We start from the raw sequence: 15,420 nt of genomic DNA, 5'->3' as shown, positions 1-15,420 counted from the left end.
GGATTTAAATTGTGGTATAGTGCTTTGGGGACAGTTAATTTGTAATCCAAAAAATAAAATAAATTTAATCAAACAGTGAATTACAGTGATTGATCTTGCCCTCATCAATGTCAATCTCTTGAAACAAGGATGACATCTGCCAGGCTTCACAATTTTTAAGGTGTTTAACTTAAAAGATTTGAAAAGAAAACAACAGGAAAATGGGACTCGAGTAGATAGCTGGAGCGAGCAATGGAACTGGCATTGACACAGATGTGATGGTGCAAAATGGTCTCCATCTTACTTACATTTCTATAGCCCAGAATAAAATAACTGGTCATCCCAGTCCTGGAGGGTTTAATTCCCAACTAAAAGACAGTTCTCACTTTACCAAACTTGCCAAATATGTGAAAAAGTATAGAATAATGGATGATTATTGTTTTAACACGACAGGAAAGCGAGTTTTTTTCTTATTCATCACTGCCAGCAGATTAGAAGATGGTTACATCTTAACCTGTTCCTTTTAATTCAAAGTAAAATGGAATCATTTAAAGTGGGGAATGTGACATACAAAATCTGCCCAGATCTAAACCCAAGTGATGCTCTTGTAATGGAGAGGGAAACATAGGTCAAAACATATTTGAAAGTAAGGTGCACATTTCAACATCTTGATACAAAGGAGGAGGAAGCTGGCCTTGTTGCTGCCCAGACTCAACAGCAGTTTCTGCCATGCCAGGAAGGGATAAAGAAGGACTGTTTTTAGGTTAACCACCAAGCAGATTGTTAGTGAGGCTGGATCTCCCATTCAGAGAAACTTGTGGAGAGTTAAACAACAAGGAGTCACCAGACGATGCTTTGCTGATGGAAGTCTATTCACATATGCACAGAAGATTGGGTAAAGGGACTTTTTAAAAGTACACTAGGTGACTCAGCCTGATCGGAAGGGAGAAGAGATCCTGTTAAAGCCAAGAGGAACTTGAATCTTTCAACGGAAGTATACTGTAGCCTACGTGTGTAAACTAAGTCTTTTTAAAACCCACAACAACCCTTAACATGTGGTATAATTAGCATTGCAGAAACATGGCTGCATGGTGACCAAGACTGGGAAATGGATATTTAAGGATATTTGATGCTTAGGAAGGAATGGGGATGGAATTGTGCTATTAATAAGGGATAGGATCAGTAGGGTAGTAAGGGAGGATCTCAGATCGGAAAAAAAAACATATGAGCAGGAATTTTACCGGCACGCCCGCCCCAGAATCAGGACAGGCGTGGCTCGCAGAATGGCATTCCCCATTGGCCTCGGGCGGGATCTTATAAGCCTCAGGTGGGCGAGACGGTAAAATTCCAGTAATGGAAACTGTTTGGATAGAGCCAAGAAACAGCAAAGGACAGTGGACATTGGTTGCTTATAGGCTACCAAATAGTAATGGTAATGTGGAGCATAGTATTAAATCAGAAGATGAGATGAGCATGTAGCATGGCTGACTTCAATCTGCACAATACCGGTTAAACCAAATAAGCACTAATGCAGAGGAAGGCAAGTTTCTGGAGCGTGTTAGGGATGGGTTGGGGAGTCAAAATAAAAGGGACGATACTTAGGACCGAGATGAGGAGAAACATCTTTCCACAGGATCTTTGGAATTCTCTACTCCAGGGGGCAGTTGAAGCTCAGTCATTGGGTATGTTTAAAGCAGAGATTGATAGATTTCTCATTAACAATAACATAAAGAGTTATGGGGATAGTGGATGTAAAAAGGCATTGAAGTGACTGATCAGCCATGATCATATTAAATGGTGGAGCAGGCTCGATGGGCCAAATGGTCTACTCCTGTACCTATGTTCCTAAGACATGCTGATCAGATTCCTTTTTGCTAATATACAGAGAGGAGTTTTAAAATTTGGTTCTGCTAAGCAGAATCAGGAGGAGGAGGGGAAAGAAGAAACATTTCAGTCATCTAATCAAGGAGAGAGTGGAAAAGTGTTCGCTTGTCTCTGAAGCTAAAAGAATGTCTCCAACAAAGTGCAAACCTAAACCAAGGCAACTGCAGAATTCTACAGGAAACCAACTAACTTCAAATGGCCACAACATTCAACAACCTAAACCTCAAAGACAAGCAAAGGACTCATCATACACAATTTTCTTATTTCTGCTATTTGTGTCCGTGTGTGTCGTCATGTCTTTGTTATTATTCTCCATCTTTCTTTGAGTCAAGAAAACCTGGTTTGATTTACTCCTTATTAACATCTGGATTCGAGAAGGTATTCTGGGGAAAATAAATTTCTAAAACCTTTCTTGCAACCAAGCAAGGGGGCGGAATAGAGGGGGAGCCAGCACACTCTCACTTGCTCAGATGTAATGTATAAAAATAGACATGGGATTCTTGGTTGTATTAGGAAGTTACAAGGAAGTATCTTTTCAGTTTAGCATGACAAGTGTCTTAAATAGAAAAGCAAGGTCAAGAGGCTGAGAGGTGTAGGGTGGGAATTCCAGACCTTGGGACCTAGGCTACTGGAGGCTTGTTACCAATGGTGAAACACTCAATCAGGCATGCACAAAAAGCCAAAATTCGAGGACTGCAGGAAGGGTTGTTGAGTTGAAAGAGATTACAGACATAGGGAGGTGCAAAGCCATTGCAGACATAGGGAGGTGCAAAGACATTACAGGGATTTGAAAATAAGGTGAGGATTTTAAAATCAAGATGTTGCTTGACTGGAGCCAATGTTGGTTAGCGAGTACAGGGGTGATAAGGGAACGGGACTGTGGCCACATGGCTAACAGCAAGACTTTTTCAAAGCATGATGGGAAAATAGCCAAGCTCACAAGCAGCAGAGCTATAAAAAGCTTGAGATTTCAGTTTAGTCAATAGCAAGAAGAAAGTGAGAAGTGAAACCAGACAGCTAAAAGAGCAGGCCCCTACAATAAGGAACATTTGACCTTTATGGTTGCAAAGGTTACGGCTGATAAGGAAGAATGGAGCAGATGTGTCCTGTTTTCATGACCTTTGGAGAAATAATCTCAACACTGAATCTCCAACCTTAATACTGTTTCTGCCGATAATGCTCGTCTGCCCAAGATTCTCCCAAAATCTTGGCAGTGACAACCCGCAATGAACCATTGCAAAGGATGACCCTGAGTTCGGAACTCAAAGAAGACTATAGCCCAGCAGAACGAACCTGATCAGTTCATCATGCACGGGAAGTATTTTATCCAAGTTGTGAGTCTTGCGAGCTGTCATAGCTAAATGCTACAGTAGAGAGCTAATCACATGGGGCGCGATCTTATCAGCTGTTCATGCCACTCTCCTGCTGCAGCAAGGTTGGAGAATTTGGCAAATTTCCCGTTCATTACAGCGGATAATCCCTCCGGCATGAACATAGAACATAGAACATAGAAAGCCACAGCACAAACAGGCCCTTCGGCCCACAAGTTGCGCTGATCATATCCCTACCTCTACGCCTATCTATAGCCCTCAATCCCATTAAATCCCATGTACTCATCCAGAAGTCTCTTAAAAGACCCCAACAAGTTTGCCTCCACCACCACCGACGTCAGCCGATTCCACTCACCCACCACCCTCTGAGTGAAAAACTTACCCCTGACATCTCCTCTGTACCTACCCCCCAGCACCTTAAACCTGTGTCCTCTCGTAGCAACCATTTCAACCCTTGGAAATAGCCTCTGAGAGTCCACCCTATCCAGACCTCTCAACATCTTGTAAACCTCTATCAGGTCACCTCTCATCCTTCGTCTCTCCAGGGAGAAGCGACCAAGCTCCCTCAACCTATCCTCATAAGGCATGCCCCCCAATCCAGGCAACATCCTTGTAAATCTCCTCTGCACCCTTTCAATGGCTTCAACATCTTTCCTGTAATGAGGTGACCAGAACTGCGCGCAGTACTCCAAGTGGGGTCTAACCAGGGTCCTATAAAGCTGCAGCATTATCTCCCGACTCCTAAACTCAATCCCTCGATTAATGAAGGCTAGTACGCCGTACGCCTTCTTGACCGCATCCTCCACCTGCGAGGCCGATTTAAGAGTCCTATGGACCCGGACCCCAAGGTCCTTCTGATCCTCTACACTGCTAAGAATGGTACCCTTCATATTATACTGCTGCTTCATCCCATTGGATCTGCCAAAATGGATCACTACACACTTATCCGGGTTGAAGTCCATCTGCCACTTCTCCGCCCAGTCTTGCATTCTATCTATGTCTCGCTGCAACTTCTGACATCCCTCCAAACTATCCACAACACCACCTACCTTGGTGTCGTCAGCAAACTTACCAACCCATCCCTCCACTTCCTCATCCAGGTCATTTATGAAAATGACAAACAGCAAGGGTCCCAGAACAGATCCCTGGGGCACTCCACTGGTCACTGACCTCCATGCAGAGAAAGACCCCTCCACAGCCACTCTCTGCCTTCTGCAGGCAAGCCAGTTCTGGATCCACAAGGCAACAGCCCCTTGGATCCCATGCCCTCTCACTTTCTCAAGAAGTCTTGCATGGGGGACCTTATCAAACGCCTTGCTGAAGTCCATATAGACCACATCCACCGCTCTTCCTTCGTCAATGTGTTTGGTCACATTTTCAAAGAACTCAACCAGGCTCGTAAGGCACGACCTGCCCTTGACAAAGCCGTGCTGACTACTTTTGATCATACTAAACTTCTCTAGATGATCATAAATCCTGTCTCTCAGGATCCTCTCCATCAACTTACCAACCACTGAGGTTAGACTCACCGGTCGGTAATTTCCCGGGCTGTCCCTGTTCCCTTTCTTGAATATAGGGACCACATCTGCAATCCTCCAATCCTCCGGAACCTCTCCCGTCTCCATCGACGATGCAAAGATCATCGCCAAAGGCTCCGCAATCTCCTCCCTCGCCTCCCACAGTAACCTGGGGTACATCCCATCCGGTCCCGGCGACTTACCACCCTTGATGCCATTCAATAGTTCCAACACATCCTCTTTCTTTATGTCCACATGCTCGATCCTTTCTGTCCACCGCAAACCAGCAGTACAACCACCCAGATCCCTTTCCACCGTGAATACCGAGGTAAAGTATTCATTAAGCACCTCCGCCATTTCTAACGGTTCCGCACAAACTTTTCCCTCTTCACCTTTTAAGGGTCCTATGCCTTCACATCTCATCCTTTTACTCTTGACATATTTGTAGGTAACAATCCAGCCATGATCTTTAAGAATCTTTATATTGAGTATTTGTGCATTCAAATATTACTAATAAACTAAATTGAACCAGTTTATAGTCTGGGGCCTTTGTCTGATGTCATGATTAGAAACTAAACAGTTGACGCCCTCAGGAGACAAGAAGGGTCAACAGGGTGTTCTGCGACTTAAGACATGGGAAGCTATGTTTTGGATAATCCAGGGCAGCACAGTAGTACAGTGGTTAGCACTGCTGCCTCACAGCGCCAGGGACCCGGATTTCATTCCCTTGGGTCACTGTCCATGTGGAGTTTGCACGTTCTCCCCGTGTCTGCATGGGTTTCCTCCGGGTGCTCCGGTTTCCTCCCACAGTCTGAAAGACGTGCTGGTTAGGTGCATTGACCCTAACAGGTGCCGGACTGTGGTGACTAGGGGAATTTCACAGTAACTTTATTGCAGTGTTAATGTAAGCCTTACTTGTGACTAATAAATAAACTTTACTTTTTACTCAAGTTTACTGAGGATAGACTGTGGGAGACCAGCCAAAAGGACATTGGAACAGTTGAGTTTAGAAGCAGTGGAAACATGGATGATCATGCTGGATTAAATTGATTGCTGTATTATAAATCAGAGTCTTATGACAGAACAAAGCAAAATGGGCTGGTGAAGCCAAAACATATGCAAAGTAGAGGTAGTTTGACTAATCTAGGAAGAGAATAAGTGGGTAATAAAATCTTCTGAACTAGTCAATTAAAACACTTCTTAATAAAGACAGAGTCTACATCCACATCATAATCTATCACATTGTCTGTGAATGGAGTAAAGATTTATTTATTTTTCTCATTGATGAAGTTTTAATAAGCTTAGATGATACTAAAAATAATTACATCGCTAAATAAACAACAGTAGCACAGTAAGTGACTATTGTGATTTAAACCAGCTTTTCAGTTCAAACTTTGTGAGATTAGAACCATAGAACCATAGAAAATTACAGCTCAGAAACAGGCCTTTTGGCCCTTCTTGTCTGTGCCGAACCATTTTTTGCCTAGTCCCACTGACCTGCACTTGGACCATATCCTTCCACACCCCTCTCATCCATGAACCCGTCCAAATTTTTCTTAAATGTTAAAAGCATTTACCACTTTATCCGGCAGCTCATTCCACACTCCCACACTCTCTGTGTGAAGAAGCCCCCCCTAATATTCCCTTTAAACTTTTCTCCTTTCACCCTTAACCCATGCCCTCTGGTTTTTTTTCTCCCCTAGCCTCAGCAGAAAAAGCCTGCTTGCATTCACTCTATCTATACCCATCAAAATCTTATACACCTCTATCAAATCTCCCCTCAATCTTCTACGCTCCAGGGAATAAAGTCCCAACCTATTCAATCTCTCTCTGTAACTCAGCTTCTCAAGTCCTGGCAACATCCTTGTGAACCTTCTCTGCACTCTTTCAACCTTATTTACATCCTTCCTGTAACTAGGTGACCAAAACTGTACACAATACTCCAAATTCGGCCTCACCAATGCCTTATATAACCTTACCATAACACTCCAACTTTTATACTCGATACTCCGATTTATAAAGGCCAATGTACCAAAGGCACTCTTTACGACCCTATCCACCTGTGACGTCACTTTTAGGGAATTCTGTACCTGTATTCCCCGATCCCTCTGTTCAAGTGCACTCTTCAGAGTCCTACCATTTACCCTGTACGTTCTACTTTGGTTTGTTCTTCCAATGTGCAATATCTCACACTTGTCTGCATTAAATTCCATTTGCCATTTTTCAGCCCATTTTTCTAGTTGGTCCAAATCCCTCTGCAAGCTTTGAAAACCTTCCTCACTGTCCAATACACCTCCAATCTTTGTATCATCAGCAAACTTGCTGATCCAATTTACCACATTATCATCCAGATCATCAATATAGATGACAAACAACAATGGACCCAACACCGATCCCTGCGGCACACCACTAGTCACAGGCCTCCACTCAGAGAAGCAATCTTCCACAACCACTCTCTGGCTTCTTCCATTGAGCCAGTGTCTAATCCAATTTACTACCTCCCCATGTATACGTAGCGACTGAACCTTCCTAACTAACCTCCCATGAGGGACCTTGTCAAAGGCCTTGCTGAAATCCAGGTAGACAACATCCACCGCCTTCCCTTCATCCACTTTCCTGGTAACCTCCTCGAAAAACTCTAATAGATTGGTCAAACATGACCTACCACGCACAAAGCCATGTTGACTCTCCCTAATAAGTCCCTGTCTATCCAAATATTTGTAGATCCTATCCCTTATCACACCTTCCAATAACTTGCCCACCACCGACGTCAAACTTACTGGCCTATAATTTCCCGGATATCTTTTGGAACCTTTTTTAAACAACGGAACAACATGAGCCACCCTCCAATCATCCGGCACCTCCCCCATGAATACTGACATTATAAGTACGTCTGCCAGGGTTCAACACTATTGTCCGCAAGAGATGTCTGCAAGTTCAACACTAGCTTCCCTCAAGGTCCGTGGGAATACCCTGTCTGGTCCTGGGGATTTATCCACTCTGATTTGCCTCAAGATTGCTGTCTATATTTTCCCTATGATAATAATCTGAAAATGTCTTTATGGTCTGTTACTGCAAGAACATTTAACATGTTTATGATGGTAAAGACACTGTGCCCCGGCATACAGACTGTCACCAAATACAGTGACTTTAGCTCCTTACCACATTTAGCGTCCTGAATATCATAGCACCAGTCTCCTGGACAAAAACAAAACAAAGTTAGTTAATTTCTTAAATTTCCCCAATGATTCCAAAAGATTCTATAGTTATTAGTTTGTCAGGGGCTTCTTTGCCTTTAATCTAAAGCTATCCTTAACTACCTGCCCCCAAGTGTACACTGGATACCTAAGCAAATTTACAATAATCTTCAAATAAAGTCTAGTTTCAGTAATATTGTGGGGCTTGCATACAAATTTAACCTACCTGCATTATTAAAGTACAATGTTCTGGACTCATTATATTGATTGTTATCAGTTAACAGAGTCAAGCACATGCAGAATTGTTCTTATTGACTTATTCTGTCATTCTTTAAGAACATGGTTTATTTTGTTGAATTTTTATCTTATTTCACCCAATCCGCCAAGAAATTATCAACTCACAGCTACTTTACCCTCTGTTCTTTATTTAAATATATAAACAAAATGGAGAAATGCTGCACTTGCACTAATGTTGATGCCAAGCAGTTTCATTTTGGATCATGGCTAAGAATGTATAATATAAATTCAGAGTTCAGGTTAATTTAACTCTTGGGTGATGCTGTGTGCGACTCCCTTCACTTCACTTCTGGCAAGAATCAATTCAGGTTTTGAGAATACTACAAACGTTAGAATTCAATATTGGTTTGAGGTAATGTTTTAGGATTCGGCCTTAGGCATTAAGTAGTCCAGTTTCAATTTCTGTCTGCTGGGTTTGGCCATTAAACAGTTAGAAGGTGGAAAACAATCAGAGCAGCTGTCTGGGTGTCTGTTTACCTGGTTCAAAACAGCCACCAAATTTGTTTCAATTATACTGTGTGCAATTCAACGCATCTATTTCAGCTTCAGAGAAATGTGCGAACAGTTTGAATTCAGTGGCTTGAACTTAGTACGACACCTCATCACTAAACAAGAACCATCACATCTTTGAATTAGACTTGGGTTTGCTAATGCCTTAATCGATTAACCATATCTGTAGAGCAGAACACTTGTAGTTATTTCCTGATATTATACTAGGAATTAATAACATATGTTCTTAATTTCCTCCCCATCCATAGGAATAGGTTAGCATATAAATGGTTTTACAATAATTTGTATTATTGTATTATTGAGAAGAGGGTGCAAGATTGGTTGTACAACCACTTTGTGTCTACAAAGGATGCATCATTTGTTCACACTGGAATTAAACTCTAGGGCCTAAAGGAAATAGGAGATGGACATTTGCCTCAGCCTTACATGACTAATTACCGAGGTGGGGTGACCTCAGTTGACCCTCATGGGTAGCCAATGGTAGGGGTTATTTCCTAATAGGAATGAGACAGTCAAAATTAGGGATAAAAGTTGAAAACTCAGTCTTCGTTGGCACAATTTTACCAACACTCCTGTGGTGCAATTCTTCTGTGACACAGTTGGACATTAACTTCAGAAACTGAAGAGAAGCATTGCCTGCATTGGCAGCTTTCAAGGAATCCTAGGGCCTTGCAGGGTACGAAACTTCCACGCTGAATTTGCTGCATTTTTGTAATGCATAAATAACGTCTTGCTTAACAAATTCTATTTGATCATAAATGCTGGTTGTTTGTACCTTGTTAGGTCAGGCACAACTGAGGATCTCAGTGTTATATCCTAGATGTGCACATGTGGCATTTAGCATTTTTTTGAACCACTTCCCACGAACATGACGCTTGTAGTGTTCATACAAAGTGTAGTGTTAAATTCGTACAAAGAATTGACTGAATACTCAAAGTGCATTAAAATGGAACAGTAATGTGCACAGATATCATGTTGTAGGTTTGCTACCTTGTTGTTCATGTAAAATTGTAAGCGTGTGAATTGCGGTATCAAACAGATGAGCACATACTAATTTCAAGTTGAAAGCAAAATACTATTGGTGCTTGGGAAAGGACATCAACCTGACATGGTAACTCTGGATAGGCCTTTCAGTGAGATCTTCTGGTCCCATCGAAGGTGACCCCCCAGGTGGCAGGTTCCCCGGCGGTGGGATAAGCAAACCACATAAAACGGTGTACATATCGGCGAGACCATAAGGTCTCTCCAGCAGGCAATGGCATGCTGCCTCCACCACTGGAAAATATGCTGCAGTGGGGCTGGAAAGACCTGCCCTCTGTTTCTCTCTCCATAGATGCTGCCACAACTACCAAGTATTTGCAACCTTTTCTGATTTTATTTATAATTTGAAGCCAGCTGACCAAAAAACAATTCTGAAAGGTCCAGAGCCCGTTGTTACACAGAAATCCCGGTTGTGTTCCTTAAAAAGATATTGCTGCATATTACCAATGGAATAATGCTTTGCACATTATGTTGTAGCACTCTTGATAAGAGGCAATGCCATGTGACTTATCAGGAGTAACTTCACTGAAGATCCATTAGTAATAGATTAAAATCAATGGCTATGGGGTGGACTCAATGGGAAGTCCCATTGACAGTGACAACGGTGGGACCAGAAAATCCTGCTGCCAGCCAACGGTGGGCTATCTCCCACCACCAAGAAACATGCCATGGGGAGTGTGGGGAGGGAGCAGAGAATCACACAAAGTATGTCAATATGCGCTCTCTCTCTTCAGGTACCACGACCTGAGAGGGCATTGACAAATACATGTTGGCCCATGGTTATGCTTGGCAAGGTACTGATAAGATTTGTCACTGCCTTCTGCAGGTTCTGGCTGAGCCTGAGCAGGAACCTCTAAAAGTAAAAAAAGTTTATTTATTAGTCACAAGTAAGCTTACATTAACATTGCAATCAAGTTACTGTGAAATTCCCCTAGTCGCCACACTCCGGCACCTGTTCGGGTCAATGCAATCTTGTTTCATTGTAACCAGCACGTCTTTCAGAATGTGGGAGGAAACTGGAGCATCAGAGGAAACCCACGCAGACACGGGAAGAACATGCAAACTCCACACAGACAGTGACCCAATCCAGAAATCGGTCACAGGGACACAATTGCAAGTCTTTACAGGTATTATCTTGCAATTGTGACTGTCTATATATGTCGTGTTTGTGAACCCAACTCTCCACTCACCTGAGGAAGGAGCAGCGCTCCAAAAGCTCGTGATACTAAATAAACCTGTCAGACTTTAACCTGGTGTTGTGAGACTTCTTACTGTGCCCATCCCAGTTCAACGCCAGCATCTCCACATCTTGTCCTGGTAGATGGTCCGGGGTTTGGAAGGTGCTAAGGAACTTTGCTGAGTTCCTGCAGTGCAATATTAAACCCAGTCTCAGTCCCCCTGCTTAGCAGTCGCTTCTGCGCGACAGATCAGTAGCAGAAATCATTCGAAACAGTTCAAGGCGGCTTTATCCCGCTTTTTTACAATGAAACAAGACTGCAAAGGAAACTGGAGCAAATTTAATGAATTTAAACGTCACCTTTAACTGGAGACTTACCAGCTTCCGAAGTCAGGAAGGGCAAAGAGCTGAGGAGTAAGAAGGTAAATGGGTGCATTCTCTTGGCCCTGTTCTCCCCCTCTCCGTTCCTCTGGGGTGTAAATTGACGGGAGCAGAGATGTTGCATCAACTGAGAGGTGGCTCCTTTTTATTTCTGCCCGGGGACACTCAGACCCGCGGCAGGAAGACCAGGCTCCACCCCCTGGCACCACCTCTCAGCACATCCCTTCCCAATGGAGCCGGCTACAGGGCGCAATGCGGGAGGAGCTGGGATCCTGGATGCTCTTAGTTCCGGGACAGCGGCTCGAGGGGCTGGAATGAGAGCAATTTCACATTGGGATATGTTTCCTCACTCTGTCCCCAGCAGCGATTTGGAAAAGGATGCTTGCAGAGATCAGCAGCAGCTGCCAATTGCAGGTTCAATGTCAGAGATGCAGCCCCCTGCCTGGTTGCATCCTATCAATGCTGATTTTCCCGCCCCGCTGTTCACGCTTGCTTTTAAAATAGACAAAATGAATAAAATAACGAAATAAAATTGAAATGATGGCTAAACTATAAGCCGCCGAGATGCGTAGCAAGGATAATCTGGGGGTTTGGCGGCCATGACCTGTGAAAATGCGTAACAAAACCAAAACAATGCTCTCTTTTGCATCGCAAATTGCGCCGGGACTGAAATTGCCATTTCACACCCAGTGCAAAGAGGAAGAGGGAAGGAGGAGGGAAGGGGGGAGAGAGGGAAGGAGGGAGAGAGGGAAGGAGGGGAGAGAGAAAGGGAGGAGGGAAGACTTTTGATTTTTTATTTGATTTATTATTATGTTAGTGTACAGTGGAAAGTATTGTTTCTTGCGTGCTATGCAGACAAAGCATACAGTTCATAGAGAAGGAAACGAGAGAGTGCAGAATGTAGTGTTACAGTCATAGCTAGGGTGTAGAGAAAGATCAAGTTAAAGCATGATAGGTCCATTCAAAAGTCTGATGGTAGCAGGGAAGAAGCTGTTCTTGAGTTGGGCGGGCACGGTGGCACAGTGGATAGCACTGCTGCCCCACAGTGCCAGGGATCCGGGTTCGATTCCCACCTTGGGCCACTGCCTATATGGAGTTTGCATGTTCTCCTCGTGTTTGCATGAGTTTCCTCTGGGTGCTCTGGTTTCCTCCCACAGTCCAAAAGACATGCTGGTTTTGGTGAATTGGCCCAAACAGGCACAAAGAGTGTGGCGACGAGAGGAATTTCAAAGTAACTTCATTGCAGTGTTAATGTAAGCTTTACTTGTGACTAATAAATAAACTTTTTAATAAACTTTAAACGTGACCTTTTGTATCTTTTTCCCGACGGAAGAAGGTGGGAGAGAGACTGTCCAGGGTGTGTGGAGTCTTTAATTATGCTGGCTGCTTTGCCGAGGCAGCGGGAAGTGTAGACAGAGTCAATGGATGAGAGGCTGGTTTGCACGATGGACTGGGCTACATTCGCGACCTTTTGTAGTTTCTTGCAGTCTTGGGCAGAGCAGAGCAGAGAGAGGTCAGCAGCTGCTGAGCGGGTGGGAAGTTTATTCATAACCTGAGTTCTGCTATTTCCTAAAATCTAAACTGACAGCCCCCGGATTCTAACTTTGAAATCAAAATAATTTCAGTTTATATTTTAGAAATTCCCATCCGGCTGAATTGAAAGTGTGGAATATTACAAGTTGCTTGGGCACTGTTTGGTGACACCTCTGTCTCTGGGAGCAGGACAATTTACCCATGAATGTCTGAACTAAACAGGAGAGAGCTGAGTTGTGATCTTGGAAAATGCGTTTTGAGACATCACAATGCGCTCTGATGAAATTCCTCTGTTGTCTATATTATCGACTGTGATTTATTACATGTGTTAACATCTCCATTAGAATTGTAATGTGATATATGTGAAATGACTTCATATGATAATATTACACAGCATATTTCCATCTTCACCTTTAGTTGGATTATATAATAGCATCCCATGACATTCCATCTACTCTGTATATAATGTTCAAAATATGTTATTAAATCTAAAACATTAAAAGCTAAACATTAAAATCTTAATTTTAGTTGATTTCTGGACTGTAAACACCAACTCGATATATTTTAAAACAACAGTACAATCTGTTCTGAATTATGACTTTACTCCCATGGATTTTTAAAACAAAATCATATTTATGGAGTCATAGAGTCATGGAGGATTACAGCATGGAAACAGGCCCTTCGGCCCAACTTGTCCATGCCACCCTTTTTTTTAACCACGAAGCTAGTCTCAATCGCCCACGTTTGGCCCATATCCCTCTATAGCCATCTTACCTATGTAATTGTCTAAATGCTTTTTAAAAGACAAAATTGTACCTGCCTCTACTACTACTTCTGGCAGCTTGTTCCAGACATTCACCACCCTCTATGTGAAAACATTGCCCCTCTGGACCCTTTTGTATCTCTCCCCTCTCACCTTAAACCTATGCCTCTAGTTTTAAACTCCCCTACCTTTGGGAAAATATGCTGACAACCAGCTGATCTATGCCCTTCATTATTTTATAGACCTCTATAAGATCATCCCTAAGCCTCCTACGCTCCAGAGAAAAAAGTCCCAGTCTATCCAGCCTTTCCTTATAACTCAAACCATCAAATCCCGGTAACATCTAAATCTTTACTGCACTCTTTCTCGTTTAATAATATCCTTTCTATAATAGGGTGCCCAGAACTGTACACAGTATTCCAAGTGTGGCCTTACAATTTCAACAAGACATCCCAACTCCTGTATTCAATGTTCTGTTATTATTAGTTGTTTTACTTTTCAAACTGGAAATTATTCAGATGTTGAAAAATTCTAATCCTATTTCCTACACCAACTGCTGCTGAATATTGAAGCCAAGCTACCAAAACAGACAAAGGTATGAAACAAGAGAAAGCTATTCACCTCATCAACCTCACTCAATGGGATCACGTAGAGTTTACATTTTCCTGGATCAAATCGTTGCTTTAACTACTGAAGGAAAAATATTTCAGCAGGAAGGGTTCTGACAGATTCCATCCAGTATATGAACCTGGAATGGGATTTGAGTTCAAATGGCAGGATGTAAATAAATATTACTATCAACTTTTGTCAACTCCTGAATAGTAGCATTCCTTAAAAGTTGATAAGTTTTGATTTGATTTGATTTATTATTGTCACATGTATTAACATACAGTGAACAGTATTGTTTCTTGCGCGCTTTACAGACAAAACATACCGTTCATAGAGAAGGAAGCAAGAGAGTGCAGAATGTAGTGTTACAGTCATAGCTAGGGTATAGAGAAAGATCAACTTAATGCAAGGTAAATCCATTCAAAAGTCTGACAGCAACAGGGAAGAAGCTGTTCTTGAGTCAGTTGGTACACGACCTCAGGCTTGTGTATTTTTTTCCCGAAGGAAGAAGGTGGAAGAGAGAATGTCCGGGATGCGTGAGGTCCTTAACTTTGCTGGCTGCTTTGCCGAGGCAGCGGGAAGTGTAGACAGAGTCACTGGATGGGAGGCCGGTTTGTGTGATGGATTGGGCTACATTCATGAACTTTTGTAGTTCTTTGCGGTCTTGGGCAGAACAGGAGACATACCAAGCTGTGATACAACCAGAAAGAATGCTTTTTATGGTGCATCTGTAAAAGTTGGTGAGAGTTGTAACTGACATGCCAAATTTCTTTAGTCTTCTGAGAAAGTGGAGGCGTTGGTGGGCTTTCTTAACAATAGTGTCAGCATGGGGGGACAGGGACAGGTTGTTGGTGATCTGGACACCTAAAAACGTGAAGCTCTCAATCCTTTCTACTTCGTCCCTGTTGATGTAGACAGGGGCATGTTCTCCTTTACGCTTCCTGAAGTCGATAACAATCTCCTCCGTTTTGTTGACATTGTTGCCGCACCAGTTCACCAGGTTCTCTATCTCATTCCTGTACCCAACCCAGATAGGATGCTGAAGAAAGTAAGGGTGAATTTGTGGAAGTATTGGCCATGATGTTCTAATCCTCTTTATATAAGGATGTGGTGCCAGAGAACTGGTGAATTGCCAATGTTAGATCTTGGTTGTAAAGCAGGTGAGAGGTTAAACTCAGCAGTTATAGTAAATTTACCCTGG

General features: G+C 42.9%; 2 protein-coding genes across 2 annotated transcripts in view; both read right to left on the bottom strand.

The window, feature by feature from the left end:
- The window catches only part of LOC144501843 (carbonic anhydrase 15-like), a 36,956-nt gene extending 28,752 nt beyond the window's left edge, over positions 1-8,204 (bottom strand). The window contains exons 1-2 of the mRNA XM_078225892.1: positions 8,135-8,204; positions 7,874-7,909 (exon numbers count right to left, since the gene is read on the bottom strand). Of these exons, the coding sequence (XP_078082018.1) occupies positions 7,874-7,909; positions 8,135-8,204 (106 nt within the window). The remainder of the gene's footprint in view (positions 1-7,873; positions 7,910-8,134) is intronic.
- Positions 1-11,380, bottom strand: part of LOC144501337 (carbonic anhydrase 4-like) — an 83,681-nt gene extending 72,301 nt beyond the window's left edge. The window contains exon 1 of the mRNA XM_078224967.1: positions 11,312-11,380. Within this exon, the coding sequence (XP_078081093.1) occupies positions 11,312-11,369 (58 nt within the window). The 5' untranslated portion in view covers positions 11,370-11,380. The remainder of the gene's footprint in view (positions 1-11,311) is intronic.
- Positions 11,381-15,420: the final 4,040 nt, after the last annotated feature.

Source organism: Mustelus asterias, chromosome 12 (assembly GCF_964213995.1).
Source record: "Mustelus asterias chromosome 12, sMusAst1.hap1.1, whole genome shotgun sequence".
Lineage (NCBI taxonomy): Eukaryota > Metazoa > Chordata > Chondrichthyes > Carcharhiniformes > Triakidae > Mustelus > Mustelus asterias.
Note: the sequence above shows the minus strand (reverse complement) of the source record. Positions and strands in the feature narration are given on the sequence as shown.